The sequence below is a fragment of the Pseudorca crassidens genome, chromosome 16 (assembly GCF_039906515.1).
Source record: "Pseudorca crassidens isolate mPseCra1 chromosome 16, mPseCra1.hap1, whole genome shotgun sequence".
NCBI classification, from domain to species: Eukaryota; Metazoa; Chordata; class Mammalia; order Artiodactyla; family Delphinidae; genus Pseudorca; species Pseudorca crassidens.
In genome coordinates, this window is record NC_090311.1 from 85,053,263 (window position 1) to 85,077,829 (window position 24,567).

The 24,567-nt window shown below is 40.6% G+C and overlaps 1 protein-coding gene across 1 annotated transcript in view; it reads left to right on the forward strand.

Moving 5' to 3' along the window:
- The window catches only part of FMN2 (formin 2), a 310,064-nt gene that overhangs the window by 86,391 nt on the left and 199,106 nt on the right, over positions 1-24,567 (forward strand). Inside the window, 1 exon segment of the mRNA XM_067711167.1 lies at positions 6,627-6,682. Coding sequence (XP_067567268.1) covers positions 6,627-6,682 — 56 coding nt within the window.

Consider the following 24,567-nt stretch of genomic DNA (forward strand, 5'->3'; position numbering starts at 1 on the left):
TGTATTTATTGTATTGAATTAAGAATCCTATTTTTGTAACAATGTTTTTATGGAATTTGGTTGTTTATCATTATCTAACTCATGAGCTCCCTTTAAAGCCAACAATGACCCACACTGTCAGGGACTTTATTCTAGGCTCCTGCCCAAAGGTATGCAGAGGGGCCTAGTGCTTATAACCTCTGTTTTTCTCCCAGTCCTGGAGCGATGCATTTACCTGTTTCTTCTTTGCACTGAGGCACTTAATGGGGGCCCACACCTAATGCTGCATGTCCCCCTTTCACTGTCTGATGCTTTTGAAACACTGCTTAGTGTTTACTTGGTGGACTATACTCCCTGAAATGAACCACATACAAGAGATGCAATGTAGGACATGTGTTCTGTGTAGGGCTCTGAGATTCCTGTGGTGCAGAGAACAGTTGATCAAGGGCCAAGGTAGACCTTCAGAGACGAGGGGGTGCTGACATAATAACACATGAAAAAAACAAGCACATAAAAGCAAATTTAGTTTTAAAAGGAAAAGCATATAACTAAAATAATGATCACATTAAATACACTATTTTATTTGTTTATGTTAAAAATTACTTACTGGTTAGGAAATAACTAGGTGTAGATATAGTAGAATCAGTCAATTTCAATGAGTTATTTTAACAGTTGTTCATATCTTGTGTTTTACATCATTGATTAGGATGATGTTTTCATTTTTTTCTTCCCTAGTGTGTCTACTTCTCTCAATTTTAACTGAAACATTTTATGTTACTGATTTTATTGTATACTGGAGGAACACTAGATGGAAAGTTAATTAGTGATCATCTGAATTTTAGTTTGGTAGGAGATGATAGTCGGAATTGATGTCAGGAAGTTTGTAACCTAGTTTTTTCTTCATTATTTGATGTAGCTTGCAAAATGCCAGAGCAGCAATTTTTAATATAACAACTTGTCTCCTTTTAAAATATGCCTTCTTGAAGAGGATGATGGAGGTAAGTAGAAAATAGTTTAATGTAGTGACTTGTTTTTCTCCAATTGATCTGTTTTAAACCCAACAGCCCAACAGCTGTTTTGTCCAAATTGTCTAATGGCCCTTCTAAACTTTTCTTGCTGTGAATCCATGGGGCATTCTCATTCTGGGGCATTCACTTTCCCTGTCGTAGGCAAGCAGTCAGTTGTAAGAGTGAGAATGTAGATAATGTAGTAAAAACTGTGCATCGAGTCTGCTGTTTTAAAAAAAATAGGTATGAATTGTAGTCTTCGATAATGTGATTATTAAAAGTGATAAACTGTTTCCAGTGCACTTGACTGTGATTGGTGCAAGGGTGTCAAGGCTAAAATCACTGTTTGCAGCATCTGGTCCCTTTCAGTTTTGACTTAAAGAGCTCAATGACTTTTTTTCTTTTTGAAGAAGAAAGACTTGTGGTTCCATCTTAAAAAATTGCCAACTTGGTTTTTCTTTTTTTTCCCCTTTTGGCTCTTCTCCACACTGGTTACTACTCCACATGTCTGGCTAATTCAGCTTCGTGGTGCTGCCTTTCTCGGAAAACTCACTTTTGTTTTTCCATGATCCATTTTGTGAAACGGGTTTTTCTCCACCTTCACCTATTGATGTAGAAACGGACCCTCTGCTATGTGAGTCTGAGTGCAGAGGCTGCGGTGAAGCCTCAAGGGCTGTGGATTCCTGGGAATCTTCGGCTCCCAGCCTGTTCCCTGCAGCCTGTCTACATTGCCTCCACAGTGGAGCCTGACTGTCTGAAGTCTGTAGAATGTTTCCTGGAAGGACAAGGCTGGAAGGGAAGTTGGGAAGCAATGTGCTTGCTCCAGAAGTTTGTGGCAGAAATTGTAATAAGAAGAAAACTTTTTACTTACCTTGTTTTCTCTTTCTCTTTACTCTCTTCATTTTCCTTTACTTATTTGATACAACCCACCTCCCTGCCACAGTGGTTCTTTTTTCTAGAGCCCCGTGGCATTTTATTCATATCTCTATCATGTGGATTATTTAGATATGTAATTTTTCTGTCTCTACATATCTGTCTTCTGTGTAGACTCCTGACATTTCAAGACCTTTGGACGCCTATTATATACTTAAATATTTGAGTGAAAAGATGAAGACCTTTTGTTGAAAAAGATAAAAATAAATAAAATATCTACTCAGCATATGAATGCAAGTATCTGATGGAACGCGGTGTGCTGAAACAGCTTGAGGACCGTTTTAGGGGCTCACTACCAAGCTCCAAAAGTTATTCGATAGATTTACACAAAGAGAGAATTAACTTTAGTTTTGAATGTGTGAAGAACAGGGTCAAGATGTCTAGGTGTGAACAGAGACTTGATCATTCTTGGTGTGTCTTTGGAAAATCAAGGCCCTTATCTTCCTTTAAAAATGTGAATGATCAAGAGAGTGAATGGAGGACTTATTTTAGAAAGGCAGTTCTGGATACAAAAAATCCTGGAGGAAAATATGGAAGGAGAGCTGTTAGAAACATGACAAGCTTTTTGTGTAGAAATCTTAAAATATCTGTTTACGTGCTGGCTGAAAGAATGGTAACCCACCTTGGCTTCAAAAAAATGATCTGAGCAGCTTATGAATATGTGAGGTGTACAATAGGATTACAAAGGAAAACAGATTAAACTGAAAGGAATTTAGGATGGGGCAATAAAATGAGGCTAGGGTGAACTAGCATCCTGAAGTGTATTTCAGAAGGACTTGGCAGTTTTTAAAGGTAGTTGAAATTTATGCCTTGGGTTTAAGGTAGAAGGGAAGTGGAAACAAGTCTGTATCACGCCTTGTGTGTCTGTGAAATGAAAAGCAACAGTCCCAGAAGGACAACTTTGCTGTCCTCTAGTATCCAAAAGAAGGCTTTCTACTGGTTCTTAATAAAGGAGATTCTGTGGGATGAAATGCAAATAACAGCATCCTCACCCTATTTCCAGGTCTGTCCCAGTGCGTTAACACATGTTCACTTGAGGTAAAGCAGAGATTCTGTAAGGGGCCGGGGCATGTTTGATGGCATTCGTCTCTCAAGGAATAAAATGCTCTAGAAGAGATCAACTGTGTCTCCTGGAAATGATTCTCCATGTTAAGTTTTATTTTGATCAGCCTGCATTTCCCCCTTATATATGCAAGCTAACGCCCATGTGTGGACAACCTTAGTTGGCAATGACGGGCAGATCCAGACTATTAAATAATCAAATATGCAGAATAGCGTTGACTCCTTTTAGGAAAATTACATGTATAACCCCATCTTCATTTGTGGAAGGACAGGGTATACCAGAAGTAAAGGCCACTAATCGTAAGTCATTCTATTTAAATGAAATTTAATGAATTCTCTTTCAATTAAATTGACTAGATTTGAATCAAATTGATGTATAGAATTAAAGAAGCATAATTTAGTTATTTTATATAAGTGCATTTCTCACTAAAATGTAAGTTTTTAGAGATTTCTTAGTTCATTTTTCAGAAGGCATATTTTGTATATTTAAAGGGGTGATTTGATTTACTTTCCCTTCTTACCAGAGTGTCATGTCCTGCTTATTTTTCTTGCTGTCCCCTCTACAAATGTAAAACTCATCCACATATGTTTTGTTTTATAAGTCATAGGCTTACTTGTGATGATAGAGAGATCATTTCTAGAACATATTTGGAATTGTGGGGAGTCCAGAACTGTTTGTGAGGTAACTTTAAAAACATGGAACATTTGAAGTTTTGTCAGGAAGGTTATTTCTCCTACTTTGCTTCACAGTAATATTTTAAAACCAGTCTAGTTTCTTAATCCTTAGGGCAGGTGAGTGGAGGAGTTGGCAGTTAAGATGTGCCCTTGAGAGCTTCCCTGGGTCACTCCGAAAGCAGCTGTCCTGTTGATGAAGGGGGCTGTCTGGACTGTCTTCAGACGCGGGGCTGAGGAGGAGGGGCTCCCGAAAGCTCCAGGCCCTGCGGGGAGGATGTCGGGGTGAGGGCCCGGGGGTTCGCACAAGGGGTCGTCGCTCTGAGGATGCTGGAACCCAGTGGGCTTCTTACCTGCCTGCCCACGGGCTCCCGACTCGGCCGGTGCTCAGAGGCAGCTCACTGGGCGCAGCCCGGGCCCTGGCTTCCCTCTACGGGCAGCGCTTTTTGCGATTTTTCATGCTTCTCTTTACTCTTTCTCTTTCCCTTCCTTCTTTTTTCTCTTTCTTACTTTTATTCTCCCCTATTTTCTTTCTCCTTGACATTTATTTTTCTTTCTTCTCTTGATTATTCTCATTCATTTCCCCCTTGCTTTATAGTTATTCTATACATTTCTTTCACCTTAACATCTTGACCCTCTAGAACTCCTGTACTACAGCTTATGATTTTGAAGAGAATATTTTGACGTATAAATTTCTCCTAGATGTCATGACACACTGATTCAAGGAAGTAAGTGTAGTGAAAGAGGTGAGGGTGGGAGAATGAACTCAATTCAGGTAGCCGTTGAATTAGATAGAGAGAAACTCAAAGTTTAGGTGTAGGTGATCAAAACATTGCAATATTGATAAGTCTTTCTAGTTCATTGTTCTGGTGAGGTGTACACATTCTTTTTACCATCAGAGCCAGAAGTTTGCTTTTTTGGGCAGGTCACGAGGTCTAGGGCTATAGACAAAAGCTGGGAAACCCTGCGTGCGTCTCTAAGGGAAAGAACTATTCGTGACACCCCCAGGAGACCCTGTGGGCTCTTCCTGCACCATCTACATAGAAAGACAGGAAGAGAAAATGTTCTAGTCTGTACAAAGCCCCAGGACTTTGTCTCAAGTCTCTTGTGTTTGGGAGGATTTGGAGGTGACGAAAACCAGCAGAAAACAAAAGGCATTCAAGACTCTGGATTTGCTTTAATATTAACTGTCCTCGCTTTGATGTTAAAGCTCTTTCTTCAAAACTGGCCAACTCTGGTGTTGTGTTCAGAGTAGAAATTTGTCAGTGTAAGAGACAAACGTTTTGATTAACTTAGTGAAATGCAGTATTTGGGAAAAGGCCTGCATTGTTAATATTCTGTTGCCACAGTGACACGTGTTGGTGAGTGATTATGTCATTGCTGTTCTCAGTGATTTTGTCCTGAAAGATGTTCTCTCAGCTCAGGTGCAGGCCCAGCGCCCACTTTCCTGGGGCTCCTGCTTCACTTCCATGGTTTCTTCATTCTTTGATCTCTCCTTTCATCTCCTCCCACAACTACTCAACACATATTTTAAACACCTGCGGTGCACCGGGCACTGTTGTGGATGCTGGGGATTCATTAAGAAAGAATCTACGAAGTCTTTCTTCACAGTGTTTGACTTAGTCGGAGGGAGAGTGAAGTCGGCAAACAAGTGAATTCTGCAGGCTTTCCTTAGAGAACCCACACTGTGGAGAGAGAGAGGGAACAGGGTGCTCCCGGGAGCGGGTGGGGGCGGGGTCGCAGAGTGCTCTTGGGAGCGGGTGGGGGCGGGGCCACGGGGGTGCTCCCCGGAGCGGGTGGGGGCGGGGGCAGACATTCTCGCCCTGCCCCCATTGGACATCCTGTGGCCAGAGTGGGGCTGGCGTGTTACAGGGTGTCAGGAAGGCCAGTGTGGCCAGAGCCCTGTGAGCGGGTGTGGAGCCAGAGAGGTTGGGGTGTAGGCAGGTGGAAGGAGGTCCGTGGGCCCAGGTGGAGACGGTGCTTTAATCCAAGTGAAATGAGAACTTTCAATTTAGTTTAGCAATATGTTGTACGATTTAAACCACGACTGCCTTTTATTTTTTCTATGCATTGTCACATACATGTCACATACTAAAATGCTGCTGAATTGGGAAGGTCTGAAGTATCCCTCAGAGCGACAGCTGTGTGCTGTCAGGTGTCTGGTCTGCATGCCAGTCGGGGGCAGGGGGCAGCGTGAAGGTCAGGTGACAGACTCATCTTTGTCTCACCACCAGCCACTGTGTTGGGGCCTCGGTTCCTCACCACAGATGCCCAGGATGGGCAAGGGGAGTCGTTCTCAGACTCCCATCCACAGAGCGCTGGGGATTCCTGGAAGCTCTCTTAGGTTTTTATGTAACTCCCGTGCAAGCTTCACTTAGAGGAAAGTATCCCCTAGCTTAGAAAACAAAAGAAAACATGGCCTTGGTTACCCCTTAGGTTTTCCAGCATGAAGAATTTTCAGTCCCGTAGGTTCTCAAATGACAATTACTCATTGCCTCTTGGTGAGCACTCATTACCTCTCACTGAGAGTGGAAGGTCAGTTGTCAATAGTCAGGTAAGGCAACCAAGATCCCACCCTTCCAGACTGGGGAGTTGGCTTCTGTCACTGTACAGACTTAAGTGAATAATACAGTGAATGTCTTGGCAGATACTTCATGGCACAAAGTAGAAACTAGGAGTTGAGACAAATAATCATGACTGATGTGTAAAGAAGGGTGTAGAGATAATCTAATTTAAAAAATACCTAATGACATGGGTGTGTCATTTTGTGTGTTACATGTACTCAAAAGCAGTCATGTCCTCATAACATGGAGGTATAATCTGGGTGTTTGGATGCTTATTATGAAAGGTAGCCTGGGTGTTTTTGTGCTTATTATGGTTGAAGGTATATTACAGTTAGTTTCATTTTGTGATCAGAGAAATGGGAAAATTTGCTCTTTAACATATTGCCTGTCTTCTTCCTTTTCAACCCAGAGTCTCAATCTGCTGTTTTAGAAACTCCGAAAAAATATTCAGATGCTGCTCAGCAGGTAAGATTTAATTAGGATGTCAGCTCCCTTTCCTCTCTTATTTGCCTCTGCTTTATCTTTCCATCTGCCCAGCCAGCTAGGTGGCCATGTTTCTCAGCCTGCAGGGGACTCCAGTCAGGTGGGAGGGGGTTTTCTTTCATTTAGACTTTGTGAAGGAAATCAGCCTGGAAGTGGCACTGGACACAAACTCCTCAGCATCCATGTTGTTCCATGTCCTGCCGGAGAGCTGGGCCCACAAGTGCTGGCTCCATCAGGAAACAGCGGCTGCTCAGGTGTTGTATAGAGATGGGCCTGGTTGCACTAAGAGTCACGTGGATATGATTTTTTATAAGATGTGCCAGGGCTTTTCTAAAACCAAATAATATTCTTAAGTTGCTTTGGCGGATGAAACATTAGTTAGTGTCTGTTTAATTTCCACAGAAACTTTCTTATTCTGTTACTAAAGAAGCCACATTTTGTGCCTTTTTTTCTTGCACCAAAATGCACTTCCTGTAAAAATAGGAAACACTTATATGAAATAGTAATTGTGGTTAGCAATTGCTTTTTTGGTTATAAAGCCATTTTTAAAATTTATTTATACATTCTCCTAACTCTACCTTTGAAAATAACTTAGTGTTAGAAATTACCACCAAGAAGTGTGTTTTCTGGAGTGGGGTCTGAGTAGAAAATGAGACGGCTGCTTCCTGAGTTTCAGGCCCAGGTCAGTTTCTGGTCAGTTTGTGACAACATACTCAGGCTATCTGGGACATAGTGTTCTTCTCTGTAAAATCAAAGAATCTGTTGATTTTTGAGAACTTTTCCAAGTATAAAATGACTTCCTTTTTTAAAAGAAGCAGCCCTGCATCATACATGAAAGTTTATTCCTCCTGGAGGATAAATAAGGATATAAATTGGTTGAGAACTTCGTTTTATAAATTATCTGGTGCTTTTCAGAAATATAGCTATTCTGTTCACTTTCATAAGAGTAAAGATGCTCTTAAGGATAATGTCATAAAACAGGTTTTCCCAGCTTCTTTTTTTTTTTTTTTTTTTTTTTTAAGAGCAGAGACTTCCATCAGGCTGGGGCACTTGAAGAGCCCTGGTGGACTGAGCTGGTAGTTCATTAACTGTGATTAGCTAACATGATTAGCCAGTAGTGAATACAATGAAGAAAAATGAAAAGAGGTTAAGAGAAATAAAGTGAGAAATAATTAAGAAAAACAGTGCCCTCAAAATATCTTCTCATTATTTTTGCAATGCTTTTTTTGGCATGACTAAGCTGTGATCTGGGATAATATGTTAGATCTTTCTAGTTCTTATTTCCAGGACGTATATTACTGAATTCTCTGTTATATTGATAATGCCAAAGAAAACCTGGACAAAAAGTATTCTATACTATCAACGGTGACCAAACACCAACAACATTACTTTGTGTATTAAGATTCCAGCTGGAATAATTCAAGGCAGATATTCATGTGTGTAAAATTATAGTGATTTTCTATGTTTCATGAGCTCTGAACCAATAATAAGCAGAAAACCTGATGAACTGGGTGATTTTAAAACACCTGATGTTACAGCTTGGAAACTCACAGGGGAAATAGATTGATTTAAATTTCACACCTTCTCATTTCCTTGTTGCCAGTGAAGTGTCTAGAAGATAGAAAATATAATAAATTAATTTGGTGGTAAGATTGTTGGGAAGCAGTTGAAGCCTAGCCCTCAGTAATGACATCATGTACTCTTGGAATTGGTGACTCCTTATCATAAGTTTACTTAGGGACTGGTTCGTTTTTGAGATGATGTGTGTCTCTTTCATAAGAGCCTAAAGTAACCACCATAAAAGGGATTCAGGAAACTAGAATTAATTACCTATGTACTGTGCACCTGTTCTTTTACTGCATTATCTTATGTGATTCTTATAATAACCCTTTAAAGTAACTATTATAATTCATATTTAACTGGTAAGAAAATGATGTTTATAGGAGTTAACTTGCTTCAGACCAAAAATTGATAAAGGGTAAGAGCCATGGTATGAACGTAGGTCTGTTTGACTTTATACCTCCTGTTCTCTCCACTATGACAAAAATTAGACTTTTGCATGTGTAATCAAACTGCAGCTGTTTAATACCATCTCATGCCAAAATCATCAAATGGATGAGGTGAGAAGTTTATTTTAAGTTATTCTATTGTATTTATACCATTTATAAGAGACTGATGTCAAGATATGTTTTAGAGGCATAGATTGAAGCTGATTAGGTCACAGACACATGTTTAACTCTGCTAAATTGTGTCGATTTTACTAACTTTAGTGCTTCACTGCTCTTTAAAAAAAAAGTACAGTTCTGTTTTTTACATAGCGCGCCTTGCCTCTTAGTTACTAGAGAGCAGTCTGTCTGTGAGCTTCCCCTGCAGAGGAAGTGGGGGGCTTCCTGTGGGTTTGCTGTGTGACTGATGAAAGCTATGCACACAGAGAGTGGGGCCCTGCACAGAGGTGAAGTGCATCCTGTGCTCTCGGTTTTCTTTAGGTGTGCATCCAGGCACCTGTTCTCTCCATCCAAGCACGCTGGAATTTACGGAATTGGTTCTGTCTTTTGCTGTCTCCCTGTAATTAATAATTCTGAGAGCTCCATATCCCTAGACAAAACACATGATTCCTAAAGCCTTTTCTCAGCTGGAAGGAGTGGAAGGTGTGGGGATCCTCTGCATCTGTGGAGGGAGACATGTGGCCACCCCTGAGTGTTGTCACCCATGGTCTTGTGGGATCAGGAAGTTGTAAAACAAAACTGCTTTCTTTAGACCTCACTTACTGATTAATTTCAAGTAATATGCTCTGAAATCTGCTGTATCTAAATAATTATTTCATAAAGCGAAACAGAACTGTCTCAATTCTGTTTTTTATTCTTTGGCATTTGAAATACTATTTAAACTGTAAATCCTTTTGTATTCTACAATATATAAATAGCCAAATATCAATTACATTCTCTAGAAACATTTACTCCTATGTTAAATATTAATATATGTTAGCTAAAGTGGTTACCACCCAGTTTTAAACTAATTTTTAAATTATATAAATAATTTTAAATTAATAATAATAATTTTGAAATTATATATAAAATGTGTGCTTCAAAGTATTTTCCTAAAATTCTCAACATCTTTCCGATGTAAATGGACTAGTTGAAAGGTAAAGAGAATAGAATTTGATCTTTGAAAACACTAGCTTGGGGTAGGAATTGGTACATCAAAGCAATTGAAGGTTGGGTCTTCCTACACTTTACGGTATGGATTAATTGAAAACAACCACGTCTATTACAAAGTGTTGGATAATGAAAATAAATTAACCAAGATCAAAACTTTCTTACCACATATGTTGTATGCAACTAAATTCTCAAAAGTCAGAAAAATGTGTATGATTTGAGGTGAGTGGCAAAATCCTATTTCAGTCCAGTTTTAACCTCCTTTGAAATTGGCTTAATTCTCTTCCCCCAGGATCCTGCTCTGATCAGTCCTCCCCAGTCCTCTCAGTGCCTAATTGGGTTACAAACTTAATTGAGGAATTGAGTATTCTTTTCTATTGGTTCTCCTTGTAGAGTATCTTTTCTAATGCTCTTTATACAATGACCACTCACTACAATTTATTGTTTGTTTCAGAAACATGTTTATTTAGGAGCGAATCATGGAATGTGTATGAACGAGGGGGGGTGGCCTGGTTGATGGCACTTGAGGGTTACTCACCTGTGTCTTGACAGAGGCAAGTTCAGAGAGTGAAACAGAATTGGTCAGATCAAAAGAAAGGTGTGGGGAACGTAGTTCTGAAGGAATAGTGATGGAGACACAGAAACAAGGCACTTGAATTGCATGAGAATGTATTAGACATATCAAAGGTTAGGGGAAAATCGTATGTTCCTACTGAACTCTAAGGCAAAAAGTGACATTCATTCACAAGTTAATTATAAATCCAGCACACACAATTTCCAAGATGAGTGAGCAACTAAAATATAGACCAGAGAGAGGCAGCTTCAAGATGGTGGAGGAGTGAGACATGGAGATTGCCTTCCTCTCCACAAATACATCAGAAATACATCTACACATGGAACAACTCCTACAGAACACCTACTGAACACTGGCAGAAGACTGCAGACCTCCCAAAAGGCAAGAAACTCCCCACTTACCTGGGTAGGGCAAAAGAAAAAAGAAAAAGCAGAGACAAAAGAATAGGGACGGGACCTGCACCAGTGGGAGGGAGCTGTTAAGTAGGAAAAGTTTCCACACACTAGAAAGCCCCTTCACTGGTGGAGATGGGGGGTGGTGGTGGGGGGAAGCTTTGGAGCCACAGAGGAGAGCACAGCAACAGGGGTGCAGAGGGCAAAGCGGAGAGATTCCCACACAGAGGATCGGTGCCGACCAGAACTCACCAGCCCGAGAGACTTGTCTGCTCACCTGCTGGGCCAGGTGGCGGCTGGGAGCTGAGGCTCCAGCTTCGGAGGTAAGACCCCAGGGAGAGGACTGGGGTTGGCTGCATGAACACAGCTTGAAAAGGGGGCTAGTGTGCCACAGCTAGCTGGGAGGGTATCTGGGAAAAAGTTGGGACCTTCCTAAGAGGGAAGAGACCATTGTTTTGGGGTGCACAAGGAGAGGGGATTCAGAGCACCACCTAAACGAGCTCCAGAGACGGGCGTGGGAGATGAGCATGAGACACTAAGGTTGCTGCTTCAGCCATCAAGGATCCAGTGTGCAAGCACAGGTCACTGTCCACACCTCCCTTCCTGGGAGCCTGTACAGTCCACCACTGCCAGGGTCCCATGATCAAGGGCCAACTTCCCTGGGAGAACACACGGCACGCCTCAGGCTGGTGCAATTATAGGGGTCCCGCTGACCTCTGCTGCTCCAGGCTTGCCCCGCATTCTGTACCTCTTCCTCTCCCCTGTCTGAGTGAGTCAGAGCTACCTAATCAGCTGCAAGTTTAACCTCGTCCTGTCTGAGTGAAGAACAGATGCCTTCAGGCGGCCTACAAGCAGAGATGGGGCCAAATGCAAAGCCGAACCCCAGGAGCTGTGTGAACAAAGAAGAGAAAGGGAAATCTCTCCCAGCAGCCTCAGGAGCAGTGCATTAAATATCCACAATCAACTTGGTGTACGCTGCATCTGTGGAATACCTGAATAGACAACGAATTATCCCAAAATTGAGGCAGTAGATTTGGGGAGCAATGATATATATATTTTGTTCCTTTTTCTCTTTTTGTGAGTGTGTATGTGTATGCTTATTTGTGTGATTTTGTATGTATAGCTTTGCTTTTACCATATGTCCTAGGGTTCTGTCTTTTTTTTTTTTTTTTAAGTATAGTTTTTAGCAATTGTTATCATTGGTGGATTTGTTTTTTGGTTTAGTTTTTCTATTCTTTCTTTTTTATTACTTTTTAATTTTTTATACTTTTTATTTTAATAACTTTATTTTATTTATTTATTTATTTTTCTTTTACTTTCTTATTGTCTCCGTTTTCTTCTGTGCTGTGTGGCTGACAGGGTCTTGGTGCTCCAGCCGAGTATCAGGTCTGTGCCTCTGAGGTGGGAGAGCTGAATTCAGGACGTTGGTCCACCAGAGACCTCCTGGTTCCATGTAATATCGAAAGATGAAAAATCTCCCAGAGATCTCCATCTCAATGCTAAGACCCAGCTCCACTCAAGGACCAGCAAGCTACAGTGCTGGACACCCTATGGCAAACAACTAGCAAAACAGGAACACAACCCTACCAACTAGCGGAGAGACTGCCTGAAATCATAGTAAGTTCACAGACACTCCAAAACACACCACCAGACGTGGTCCTGCCCACGAGAAAGAACAGTTCCAGCCTTATCCTCCAGAACACAGGCACTAGTTCCCTCCATCAGGAAGCCTACAAAACCCACTGAAACAACCTTAGCCACTGGGGCAGACACCAAAAACAACGGGAACTACGAACCTGCAGCCTGCAAAAAAGGAGACCCCAAACACAGTAAGTTAAGCAAAATTAGAAGACAAAGAAACAAACAGCAGATGAAGGAGCAAGGTAAAAACCCACCAGACCTAACAAATGAAGAGGAAATAGGTAGTATACCTGAAAAAGAATTCAAAGTAATGATAGTAAAGATGATCCAAAATGTTAGAAATAGAATGGAGAAAATACAAGAAATGTATAAGAAAGACCTAGAAGAACTAAAGAGCAAATAAACACTGATGGACAACACAATAAACAAAATTAAATATTCTCTAGAAGGAATCAATACCAGAATAACTGGGGCAGAAGAACGGATAAGTGACCTGGAAGATAAAATAGTGGAAACAACTACTGGAGAACAGAATAAAGAAAAAAGACTGAAAAGAATTGAGGACAGTCTCAGAGACCTCTGGGACAATATTAAGTGCACCAACATTTGAAGTATAGGGGTCCCAGGAGAAGAAGAGAAAAAGAAAGGGATTCAGAATATATTTGAAGGGATTATAGTTGAAATCTTCACTAATATGGGAAAAGAAATTGTCAAGTCCATTAAGCGCAGAGAGTCCCACAGGATAAATCCAAGGAGACACACACAAAGACACATTAATCAAAGTATCAAAAATTAAATACAAAGAAAAAATATTAAAAGCAGCAAGGGAAAACCAACAAATAACCTACAAGGGAATCCCATAAGGTTAACAGCTGATCTTTCAGCAGCAACTCTGCAAGCCAGAAGGGAGCGGCAGGACATATTTAAAGTGATGAAGGAAAAACCTACAACCAAGATTACTCTGCCAAGCAAGGATCTCATTCAAATTCAACAGAGAAAATAAAACCTTTACAGAGAAGCAAAAGCTAAGAGATTTCAACACCACCAAAGCAGCTTTGCAGCAAATGCTAAAGGAACTTCTTTAGCAGGAAACACAAGAGAAGAAAAAGACCTACAATAGCAAACCCAAAACGATTAAGAAAATGGTAATAGGAACACATATCGATAACTGCCTTAAATGTAAATGGATTGAATGCTCCAACCAAAAGACGTAGACTGGCTAAATGGATAGAAAAACAAGACCCGTACATTTGCTGTCTACAAGAGACACACTTCAGACCTAGGGACACATACAGACTGAAAGTGAGGGGATGGAAAAAGATATTCCATGCAAATGGAAACCAAAAGAAAGCAGGAGTAGCAATTCTCATATCATATAAAATAGACTTAAAATAAAGCCTATTACAGCAAACAAAGAAGGACACTACATAATGATCAAGGGATCAATCCAAGAAGAAGATATAACAATTGTGAATATTTATGCACCCAACGTAGGAGCACCTCAATACATAAGGCAAATGCTAATAGCCCTAAAAGGGGAAATCAACAGTAACACAATCATAGTACGGGACTTTAACACCCCACTTTCACCAATGGACAGATCATCCAAAATGAAAGTAAATAAGGAAACACAAGCTTTAAATGATACATTAAACAAGATGGACTTAATTAATATTTATAGGACATTCCATCCAAAACCAACAGAATACACATTCTTTTCAAGTGCTCATGGAACATTCTCCAGGATAGATCATATCTTGGGTCACAAATCAAGCCTTGGTAAATTTAAGAAAATTGAAAGCATATCAAGTATGTTTTCTGACCACAATGCTATGAGGCTAGATATCAGTTACAGGAAATATCTGTAAAAAATACACACACATGGAGGCTAAAATCTACATTACTTAATAACCAAGAGATCACTGAAGAAATCAAAGAAGAAGTCAAAAAATACCTAGAAACAAATGACAATGAAAACACGACGACCCAAAACCTATGGGATGCAGCAAATGCAGTTCTAAGAGGGAAATTATGGCAATACAATCCTCCCACAAGAAACAAGAAACATCTCAAATAAAGAACCTAAACTTATACCCAAAGCAATTAGAGAACGAAGAACAAAAAACCCCAAAGTTAGCAGAAGGAAAGAAATCATAAGGATCAGATCTGAAATAAATGAAAAAGAAATGAAGCAAAACAATAGCAAAGATCAATAAAACTAAAAGGTGGTTTTTGAGAAGATAAACAAAATTGATAAACCATTAGCCAGACTCATCAAGGAAAAAAGAGAGAAGACTCAAATCAATAGAATTAGAAATGAAAAAGGAGAAGTAACAACTGACACTGCAGAAATAAAAAAGATCATGAGAGATTACTACAAGCAACTATATGTCAATAAAATGGACAACCTGGAAGAAATGGACAAATTCTTAGAAAAGCACAACCTTCTAAGACCAAACCAGCAAGAAATAAAAATATAAACAGACCAATCACAAGCACTGAAATTGAAACGGTGATTAAAAATCTTCCAACAAACAAAAGCCCAGGAGCAGATGGCTTCACAGGTGAATTGTATCAAACATTTAGAGTAGAGCTAACACCTATCCTTCTCAAATTCTTCCAAAATATAGCAGAGGGAGGAACACTCCCAAACTCATTCTACAAGGCCACCATCACCCTGATACCAAAACCAGATAAAGTGTCACAAAGAAGGAAAACTACAGGCCAATATCACTGATGAACATAGATGCAAATATCCTCAACAAAGTAGTAGCAAACAGAAAAGGATCATACAGCATGATCAAGTGTGGTTTATCCCAAGAATGCAAGGATTGTTCAATATAAACAAATCAATCAATGTGATACACCATATTAACAAATTGAAGGAGAAAATCCTTATGATCATCTCAATAGATCCAGAAACAGCTTTTGACAAAATTCAACACCCATTTATGATAAAAACCCTGCAGAAAGTAGGCATAGAGGTAACTTACCGCAACATAATAAAGGCCATATATGACAGACCCACAGCCACCATCATTCTCAGTAGTGAAGAACTGAAACCATTTCCTCTAACATCACGAACAAGACAAGGTTGTCCACTCTCACCACTGTTATTCAATATAGTTTTGGAAGTTTTACCCACAGCAGTCACAGAAGAAAAAGAAATAAAAGGAATCCAAAACGGAAGAGAAGTAAAGCTGACACTGTTAGCAGAAGACATGATACTATACATAGAGAATGCTAAAGACGCTACCAGAGAACTACTAGAGCTAAGCAATGAATTTGGTAAAGTAGCAGGTTACAAAATTAATGCACACAAATCTCTTGCATTCCTATACACTAATGATGAAAAATCTGAAAAATTAAGGAAACACTCCCATTACAACAAAAAGAATAAAATACCTAGGAATAAACCTACCCAAGGAGACAAAAGACCTGTATGTTGAAAAGTATAAAACACTGATGAAAGAAATTAAAGATGATACAAACAGATGGAGAGATATACCATGTTCTTGGATTGGAAGAATCAACATTGTGAAAATGACTCTACTACCCAAAGCAATCTACAGATTCAATGCAATCCCTATCAAACTACCAATGGCATTTTTCACAGAACTTGAACTAAAGCATTCCACTCTATGTATGGAAACACAAAAGACCCCGAATAGCCAAAGCAACCTTGAGAAAGAAAAACGGAACTGGAGGAATCAGACTCCCAGACTTCAGAGTATACTACAAAGCTATAGTAATCAAGACAGTATGGTATTGGCAGAAAAACAGAAATATAGATCAATGGAACAGGATAGAAAGCCCAGAGATTAACCCACTCTCATATGGTCACCTTATTTTTGATAAAAGAGGCAAGAATGTACAATGGAGAAAAGACAGCCTCTTCAATAAGTGGTGCTGGGAAAACTGGACAGCTACATGGAAAAGAATGAAATTACATCAGTCCCTAACACTGTACACAAAAATAAACTCAAAATGGATTAAAGACCTAAATGTAAGGCCAGACACTATTAAACTCTTAGGAGAAAACGTAGGCAGAACACTCTATGACATAAATCACAGTAAGATCCTTTTTGACCCACCTCCTAGAGAAATGGAAATAAAACCAAAAATTAAACAACTGAGATCTAATGACATTTAGAAGCTTTTGCACAGCAAAGGAAGCTGTAAGATGAAAAGACAACCCTCAGAATGGGAGAAAATATTTGCAAATTAAGCAACTGACAAAGGGTTAATCTCCAAAATTTACAAGCAGCTCATGCAGCTCAATATGAAAAAAACAAACAACTCAATCCAAAAATGGGAAGAAGACCTAAATAGACATTTCTCCAAAGAAGATATACAGGTTGCCAACAAACACAGGAAAGAAAGCTCAACATCACTAATCATTACAGAAATGCAAATCAAAACTACAGTGAGGTATCACCTCACAGCAGTCAGAATGGCCATCATCAAAGAATCTACAAACAATAAATGCTGGAGAGGGTATGGAGAAAAGGGAACCCTCTTGCACTGTTGGTGGTAATGTAAATTGATACAGCTGCTATGGAGAACAGTATGGAGGTTCCTTAAAAAATTAAAAATAGAACTACCATATGACCCAGCAATTCCACTACTGGGCATATACCCTGCGAAAACCATATTTCAAAAAGAGTCATGTACCACAATGTTCATTGCAGCTCTTTTTACAATAGCCAGGACATGGAAGCAACCTAAGTGTCCATTGAGAGATGAATGGATAAAGAAGGTGTGACACCTATATACAATGGAATATTACTCAGCCATGAAAAGAAACGACTTTGAGTTATTTGTTGTGAGGTGCTTGGACTTAGAGACTGTCACACAGAGTGAAGTAAGTCAGAAAGAGAAAAATAAATAGTGTACGTGAACATATATATATGGAATCTAAAAAAAAATGGTTCTGAAGAACCTAGGGGCAGAACAGGCATAAAGACGCAGATGTAGAGAATGGACTTGACGGGGGAACTGGAAGGGTAAGCTGGGACGAAATGAGAGAGTGGCATGGACTTATATATACTACCAAATGTAAAATAGGTAGTGGGAAGCAGCTGCATCACACAGGCAGACAAGCTCCATGCTTTGTAACCACCTAGACGGGTGCCATAGGGATGGTGGGAGGGAGACGCAAGAGGAAGGAGATATGGGGATATGTGTATATGTATAGCTGATTCGCTTTGTAATAAAGCAGAAACTTACACACCATTGTGGAGCAGTTATACTCCAATAAAGATGTTAAAAAAAAAAAAAAGAAGGAAGGGACTAAATCTCTATGTCTTCTTTTTTATACCCAGTGCCTAGGTTAATATGTGTAGAAGGAATAAATAATAATTCCTGTTAACTTAAAAAAAAATATATATATATATATATATACCAGAGTAAGAAAAAGACGGATTAAAGGGGATGAGGAAAGACGTGGTTGCAGTCCAAAATTATGGGTTAGTATTCCTTGAAGTTTGCCTCAGACTCTGAACCTTCTTATGTGCCATGAAAAACACTTTGGCGCAGGGACGGGGTCCTAGTCTGGAAGAGGTGAGACACAGTGAAGTGCCTGTGGAGGCACCGAGTTGGAAAATTGTGACATTTTAGCAAGGTGTTCACCATGATGCATTATGGGGAAGACAGGGATTTTCTGGAAAATACATTTTCATTTTATGGAAACTCCACTTAGCTGAGAGGACAAAAAATAGACATTTTAATTTTAGAAATAAAGAAAAAAGATAAATTGGTTTGTCAGTTTTAAGAGTGAAAACCAGCAGGCATCTGGAAAGCAGTTACAGTTTGTGGTGAGAATGTCAGAAAAGCATTAGAGATCACACATTGTTTTTGCTTTTCTCTGGGGCAGTAGGACTTGCAGGTGAAATCAAGTTGTGTCTTTGTTCTACTGAGCTTTAGCGGGTGTAAAATCCCTTTGTGCTGGGCAACATGGTTGATGACCTGTGGAGAAGGGCAAACAGTTCAAGCAGCTGCTCTAAAGCAGCGGTACCCAACCTTTTTTGGCACCAGAGACTGGTTTCGTGGAATACAGTTTTTCCACGGACGGGGTGGTGGTGTTTAGGCAGTAACGTGAGTGATGGGGAGCAATGGGGAGCGGCAGATGAAGCTTTGCTCGTTCTCCAACCGCTCACCTCCTGCCGTATGACCCGGTTCCTAACAGACCGCAGACTGGTACCGGTCCACATCCTGGGGGTTGGGGACACCTGCTCTAAAGGGATAGCTGAGCTGGTAAAAGTTCATAGCTTATAAAGGATGCTTCTTGGACGTGTGCTGACATGCCGTGTGCAAGGTAGTTGTGGTAGGTATTGAAGGAAATACAAAGAATTGTACGGTCTTGGGCCCTTCCATATATATAAAATGATCTGCAAGCTGTAATGTGATTTGGCCAAGGTATTTAGTGTATGTTGTATTACAGAATTTAAAAAATGGGAACATTTTTGAGAACTTATAATTAAAGACAGCTTCTTAGGAAGGGAGAAATTTAGAGCATGTCCTCAAAGTGATCATTTTTGGACAGAGGAAGGGAGGAGAGAGAGCATTTCAGATGGAGGAGAGATTGAAGATCCAGATGTAGAAATGAGCATGCATCGCAATGGGAGGATATGGCAGGCGTGGGAGTCCTGGTGACGTGAGGGGTCGCACCCTCCATCCCTCCAGGCTCGCCGCAGCCCTGTTGGGTCCCTGCAGTGGTCTCCCAGCTGGTCTAGTCACCCCAGTCTCAGTCCCTTCTGATCTGCCCTCCACAGCCCTCCAGAGCTGTCCTTCTAGGAGCCAAATGTACTCATGTCTGCTGTCTGCTCATGGCTTTTGAGAGAAGATTCAGACCCCTAGGTGACATGTAAGGCTTTCCCTTGCCATCCTCTGCTTTTAACCTCATCACCCACTATTTCCTACATGTCTGGTTTCTTACAGCCTTAAAATGACACCCTTGTTTTCTAGGCATTAGCATCCTTCATAACTGTTTTTGATATCTTTTCCTTCTCACTCCTACTGCCACCTTTTAATTCACTGAATTCCTATATCTTAGTCTAAACTCACGTCAAACTTCACTCCCTCTTAGACACGTCCCCAGAGAGGCCTCCATCTAGAGACCCCTTTTGATACCTCTGCTCTGGGACCTTATACTTACCTTGCTTTTCCATAATTATTGTGTTACACATGTCTTATAGACAGCTGACCTCCTTAAAGCTAAGACTCCCCCTATTCTACTTGTCCCTCCAATATCTAACATAGCACCTGACATTTTTGGGCAGATCAGAAAATGTTTGATGAATGAAGAAATATATCAGGGACCACACTTACTAGAGCAGAGGTGCTGGTTGGGGAGTCATAGAAATCCTGCTTCTGTTCACCCCATGGTGACTGAGGATTGGCTTTGGACCAGTTCTCCTGGGCACAACTCCCAGCTACCCCACTGTTACCCGAGGAACCTTAGCAACGTATTATGTTCTCCATACCTTAATTTCCTCTTCTACAAAATGGGGATAATGATAACTCTGGTCTCATAGGGTTTTGTGAGATTTAAATGCACTGATTTTTATAAAGTGCTTAGAAGAGCTCCTGGCACATAGTAGGGTACTTCAAATGTTAGCTGTTGCCTCGTCATTATTGTCGCTGTGTTTGGGCAATACTCTGGCTTCCAAAGTCGCTGTCATGGTGTAGTGTTGATCCTCATTATTTATAGATTCTGTATTTGCAAACATGACAACCAGCTAGAATTTATTTGCAGCGCCCAGATCACTGCTTGCAGGGCTTTCCCTTCATTTGCAGGCACGTGCATACACCCCTGAGCCACACCACCAGACTTGCTGTGAGCTCTGTTCTTTAGAAGTTTAATGACCTTAGAGGCTAGTTGTGTGTTGGTGCAGAGGGTGGTTAGAAGGTGAGACATTTATCCATGGATCATCACTGAAGGGAAACTGCAATGAGACTGTTTTTCTTCCTTGCACTAATTGGGAGAGTTGAGGAATATTTTGCTTTAGAGTTAGTGCAGGACCTTGCTGCATCTCAGGTAACGAGAGAGAGCATTCAGAAGATGTGAGGGAACCAAAAAGGTTGTTTATTTCCATTTTTTCTGACCCCTTTCCCAGACATGTTTTTTATTACTTCCACTCTTGTTATTCGCTAATGATGGTGACTGTACCTTCCCATCAATGAGATGATCAATCAGTGCTATAGACATCAGAAGTTAACACTGCCAATGATGATTTCTAACTGAACTTCCCCCACCCCCGCACCCTATATTTCTCATCTATGCAATGAAGGGGTTGGAAGACACTTGTCATTTCCATTCCAGTTCAGAAATATTCCATTTTCAGTAATTCTTATCTTTTTCATTGTAAGGATTGCAGAGATGCTATTTTAGCTCTCTGTGTGACACTCTTCTTTTCCATAATATGTTCTGCTTTAAGGAGCCCACGGTGAGTTATTTACCAGTCACCATATGTTCTGATACTTCTTTCCTGAAATTCTGTTTCAAACTTGAAATCGATGGCACTTTACTTCTGTGCATAATATTATCAATTTAAAATCTGGGTTTCTTATAAGGTTATGTACAGCATGTGTTGTTTTATTATAAATCTGGAATCTCCTTGGCTTTCTCCAAAGCCATAGAATGTTTTAGAATTTAGAGCATGAGACAGAGAATTTGTAGGCTTCTGTGAAGAGTAGAATTCAAATTTTACAGATGTCTAGAGGTATGCTAACTTGCCAGTAACATGGCCTTAGAATTTAGCAGAACTTGAAAATTTGAATATTGTAGAAAATGAATTGCATATCTCATATTAACATTTATAGAATAAACTCTCACGGTGTTAACTTAGCAATAAGTGGTTTTATATTCTAGCCTCTGAAAGTATCTTGCTTACACAGTAAACATAATAAAGTTTCAAAGATGAGCAAATTAACTTTACAGGAAAAGCTTTCCTTGAACATATCTTGGCTTTCTTTTTCACAGTTTTAGACTTAATACAGTAATGTTTCTTTTTCTGGGAATCAGATAATCTTGTATTTTGAAAAATACTTTGGTGAACATACTATTTTTAATGACAACTTGTCTTTTGTGATATGTAAGTATTCAAACAATTTATAAGAACTAACCAACACCACCCACATATAAGATTATACAGAAATGGAAGAATTTTGGCTGACTTATTGTATATAATTGTTCGGCCAAAGTGGGTGGCAGACTCTACCACTTGTAACGATTTAGAGGTTTGAAGCAATATTTTAAAATATAAATAATCTGAAAATTGGTGGTATATAAAATATATTACTGTGTTGACTAAAATAGATTTGTTATCTTTCCTCCATTTATAAGGATTCACTCAGAGATTCTGTACAGAATTGCAAAGATCACTTTTTTCCTTTTCTCTTTTAATTTCTTTTTTTTTTTTTTTCTTCAATTTGGCTGTGCCATGCAGCATGTGGGATCACAGTTCCCTAACCAGGGATCGAACCCTTGCCCCCTTCAGTGGAAGAGCGGAGTCCTGACCACTGGAATTCTCCCTTTCTCTCCCTTTAAAACTTTAATTTTTAGTGAGAATCTGATTTAGGATCAGTCTCTCTTCCTTTTTTCTCTTCTTCCCCCTCTTCTTCTTCCTGGCTTTTAAGTTTTATACATTCTTTTATTATACCTAAACCTATGATGAAAAATAGCTGGCTGAGGTAATAGCATTTAAGAATTAAGTTTGGCAGACTCACAGACATAGAGAACAGACCTGGGGTTGCCAAGGCAGGGGTTGGGGAGAGATGGAGTGCGAGGTTGGGGTCAGCAGATGCAAACTATTACATAGAGAATGGATAAACAACAAGGACTAACTGTACAGCACAGGGAACTATATTCAATATCCTGTGATAAACTATAATGGAAAAGAACATAAAAAAGAATGTATATATATGTATAACTGAGTCACTTTGCTCTACAGCAGAATTAATACAACATTGTAAATCAACTATGGTTTAACTTAAAAAAATAAAACAAGTTTGGGAGAGAATGTGTAAGATAGTAGAGTAGAAAGGCCCTAAGCTCACCTCCTCTCCCTGCAGTTCACCCTGCAGACATAGATGCTGGTGGCATCTGTTTGGGGAGCTTGTTCTACCACATGGACATGGACACTGGTGCTGTCAAGGGCCATTTTGGCTCCAGTGCTGGGACACCTCAGGCTAAGTAACTAACTGGGCATGGACACAGCCCCATCCAACAGCAGACAGGCTGCCTTAAGAACCCTTGAGCCCACAGGTGCCTCTGGACCCAGTTCCACCCACCAGCGTGCAGACACCAGCTGTAAGCAAACCACAGCACTGCAGTCTGGACCAGCCATCCCACTAGAGAGCAGGCCTTTCCCAGTAGCAGGCCAACACAAGTGTCAAGAAAACTCGGGACCTGCAGAAATCTTTGTTAGGAACTGGTGCCATCCACCAGTGATCTGACACACCTGCTCTAGGACCCCTGGGGCCCAGCAACCAGACCTCAGGACCTGGTTCTGCCCACCAGTAGGCTGGTACTTGTCCTAGGACCTGACTTCACTCACCAGTGGGTGGGCAACAGCCCTGGTATCACCTGGACCCTGAATCCGCCCACCAGAGAGCCAGCACTAGCCCCAGGCTTCCCTGGGGTTCTGAAGTCAGCTGCCTCATGACCCACTTCTGCCAACCAGTGGCCAGCAGCCTCTGCACAAGCCACACCAGGTAACTAAATAGACTGGGAGCCACCAGGCCTACTGGATCACCCACATAATCAGCCTGCCACAACAGAAAGACCCAGACAGACGTCATAGGGGGGGACCCCTAGAGCATGTGGCTCTGGTGATGAGAGGGGAGTGTGCTGCTGGAATTCTGTCTCGCAAAAAAGCCCCTTCTTTAAGGTCGGGAAACATACCTACCAGACCCATAAAAGTAAAAACAGCAAGTAGGAAAAATGGGGTGACAGGCGAAAATGTTCCAGATGAAGGGAAAAGATAAAACCTCAGAAGAAGAACCGAGTGAAGTGGAGATAGGAAATCTACCCAGGAAAGAGTTCTAGGTAATGACCGTAAAGATGATCAAAGAACTTGGGAGAAGAATGGATGCACAGAGTGAGAAGTTAGAAGTTTTCAACAAAGAGTCAGAAAATATAAAGAACAACTAAACAGATGCAGAATACAATAAGTGAAATGTAAAATATACTAGAAGGAATCAATAGTAAAGTAAATGATACAGAGGAATGGATCAGCAAGCTGGAAGACAGAGCAGTGGAAATTGCTGATGCTGAACAGAAAAAAGAAAAAGAATGCAAAGAAATGAGGACAGTTTAAGACACCTCTGGGACAATATGAAGCATACTAATATTTGCACTGTAAGGGTCCCAGAAGGAGAAGAGAGAAGAGAAAGGGGCTGAGAACATAATTGAAGACATAATAGCTGAAAACTTCCCTAACCTAGGAAAAGGAGAGTTGCCAAGTGTAGGAAGTGCAGAGTTCTATAGAGGACTAAGCCAAAGAGGAACACACCAAGGCATATTGTAATTAAATTGGCAAAAACAAAAGGCAAAGAGAGAATATTAAACTCAGCAAAGGGGTGAATGAATCCTGAGAGAGTGGCCAAGATGGTGGAGTAAAAGAACCCTAAGCTCACCTCCTGTTGTAAGGACACCAAAATCACAAAAATCTGCAGAACAACCATCATTGAAAAAGTCTGAAACCTACCAGAAAAGATCTCTACAACTAAAGACATAAAGAAGGAAGCACAACAAATCTGGTAGGAAGGGTGGAGTTGTGATATAATCAAATCTGACACTCTCTGGGTGGGCGACCCACAAACTGGGGAATAATTATATTACAGAGGGTTTCCCACAGGAGTGAGAGTTCTGAGCCCCATGTCAGGCCCCCAAGTGTGGGGGTCTGACACTGGGAAGAGGAGCCCCCAGAGCATTTGGCTTTGAAGCCCAGTGTGGCTTGGTTGCAGGAGTTCCATGGGATTGGGGAAAACAGAGATTTCACTCTTACAGGGTGCACACAAAATCTCACGCACACCAGGAACAAGGGCAAAAGCTACAGTTTCATAGAAGCCTGGGACAGACCTACCTGCTGGTCTTGGAGG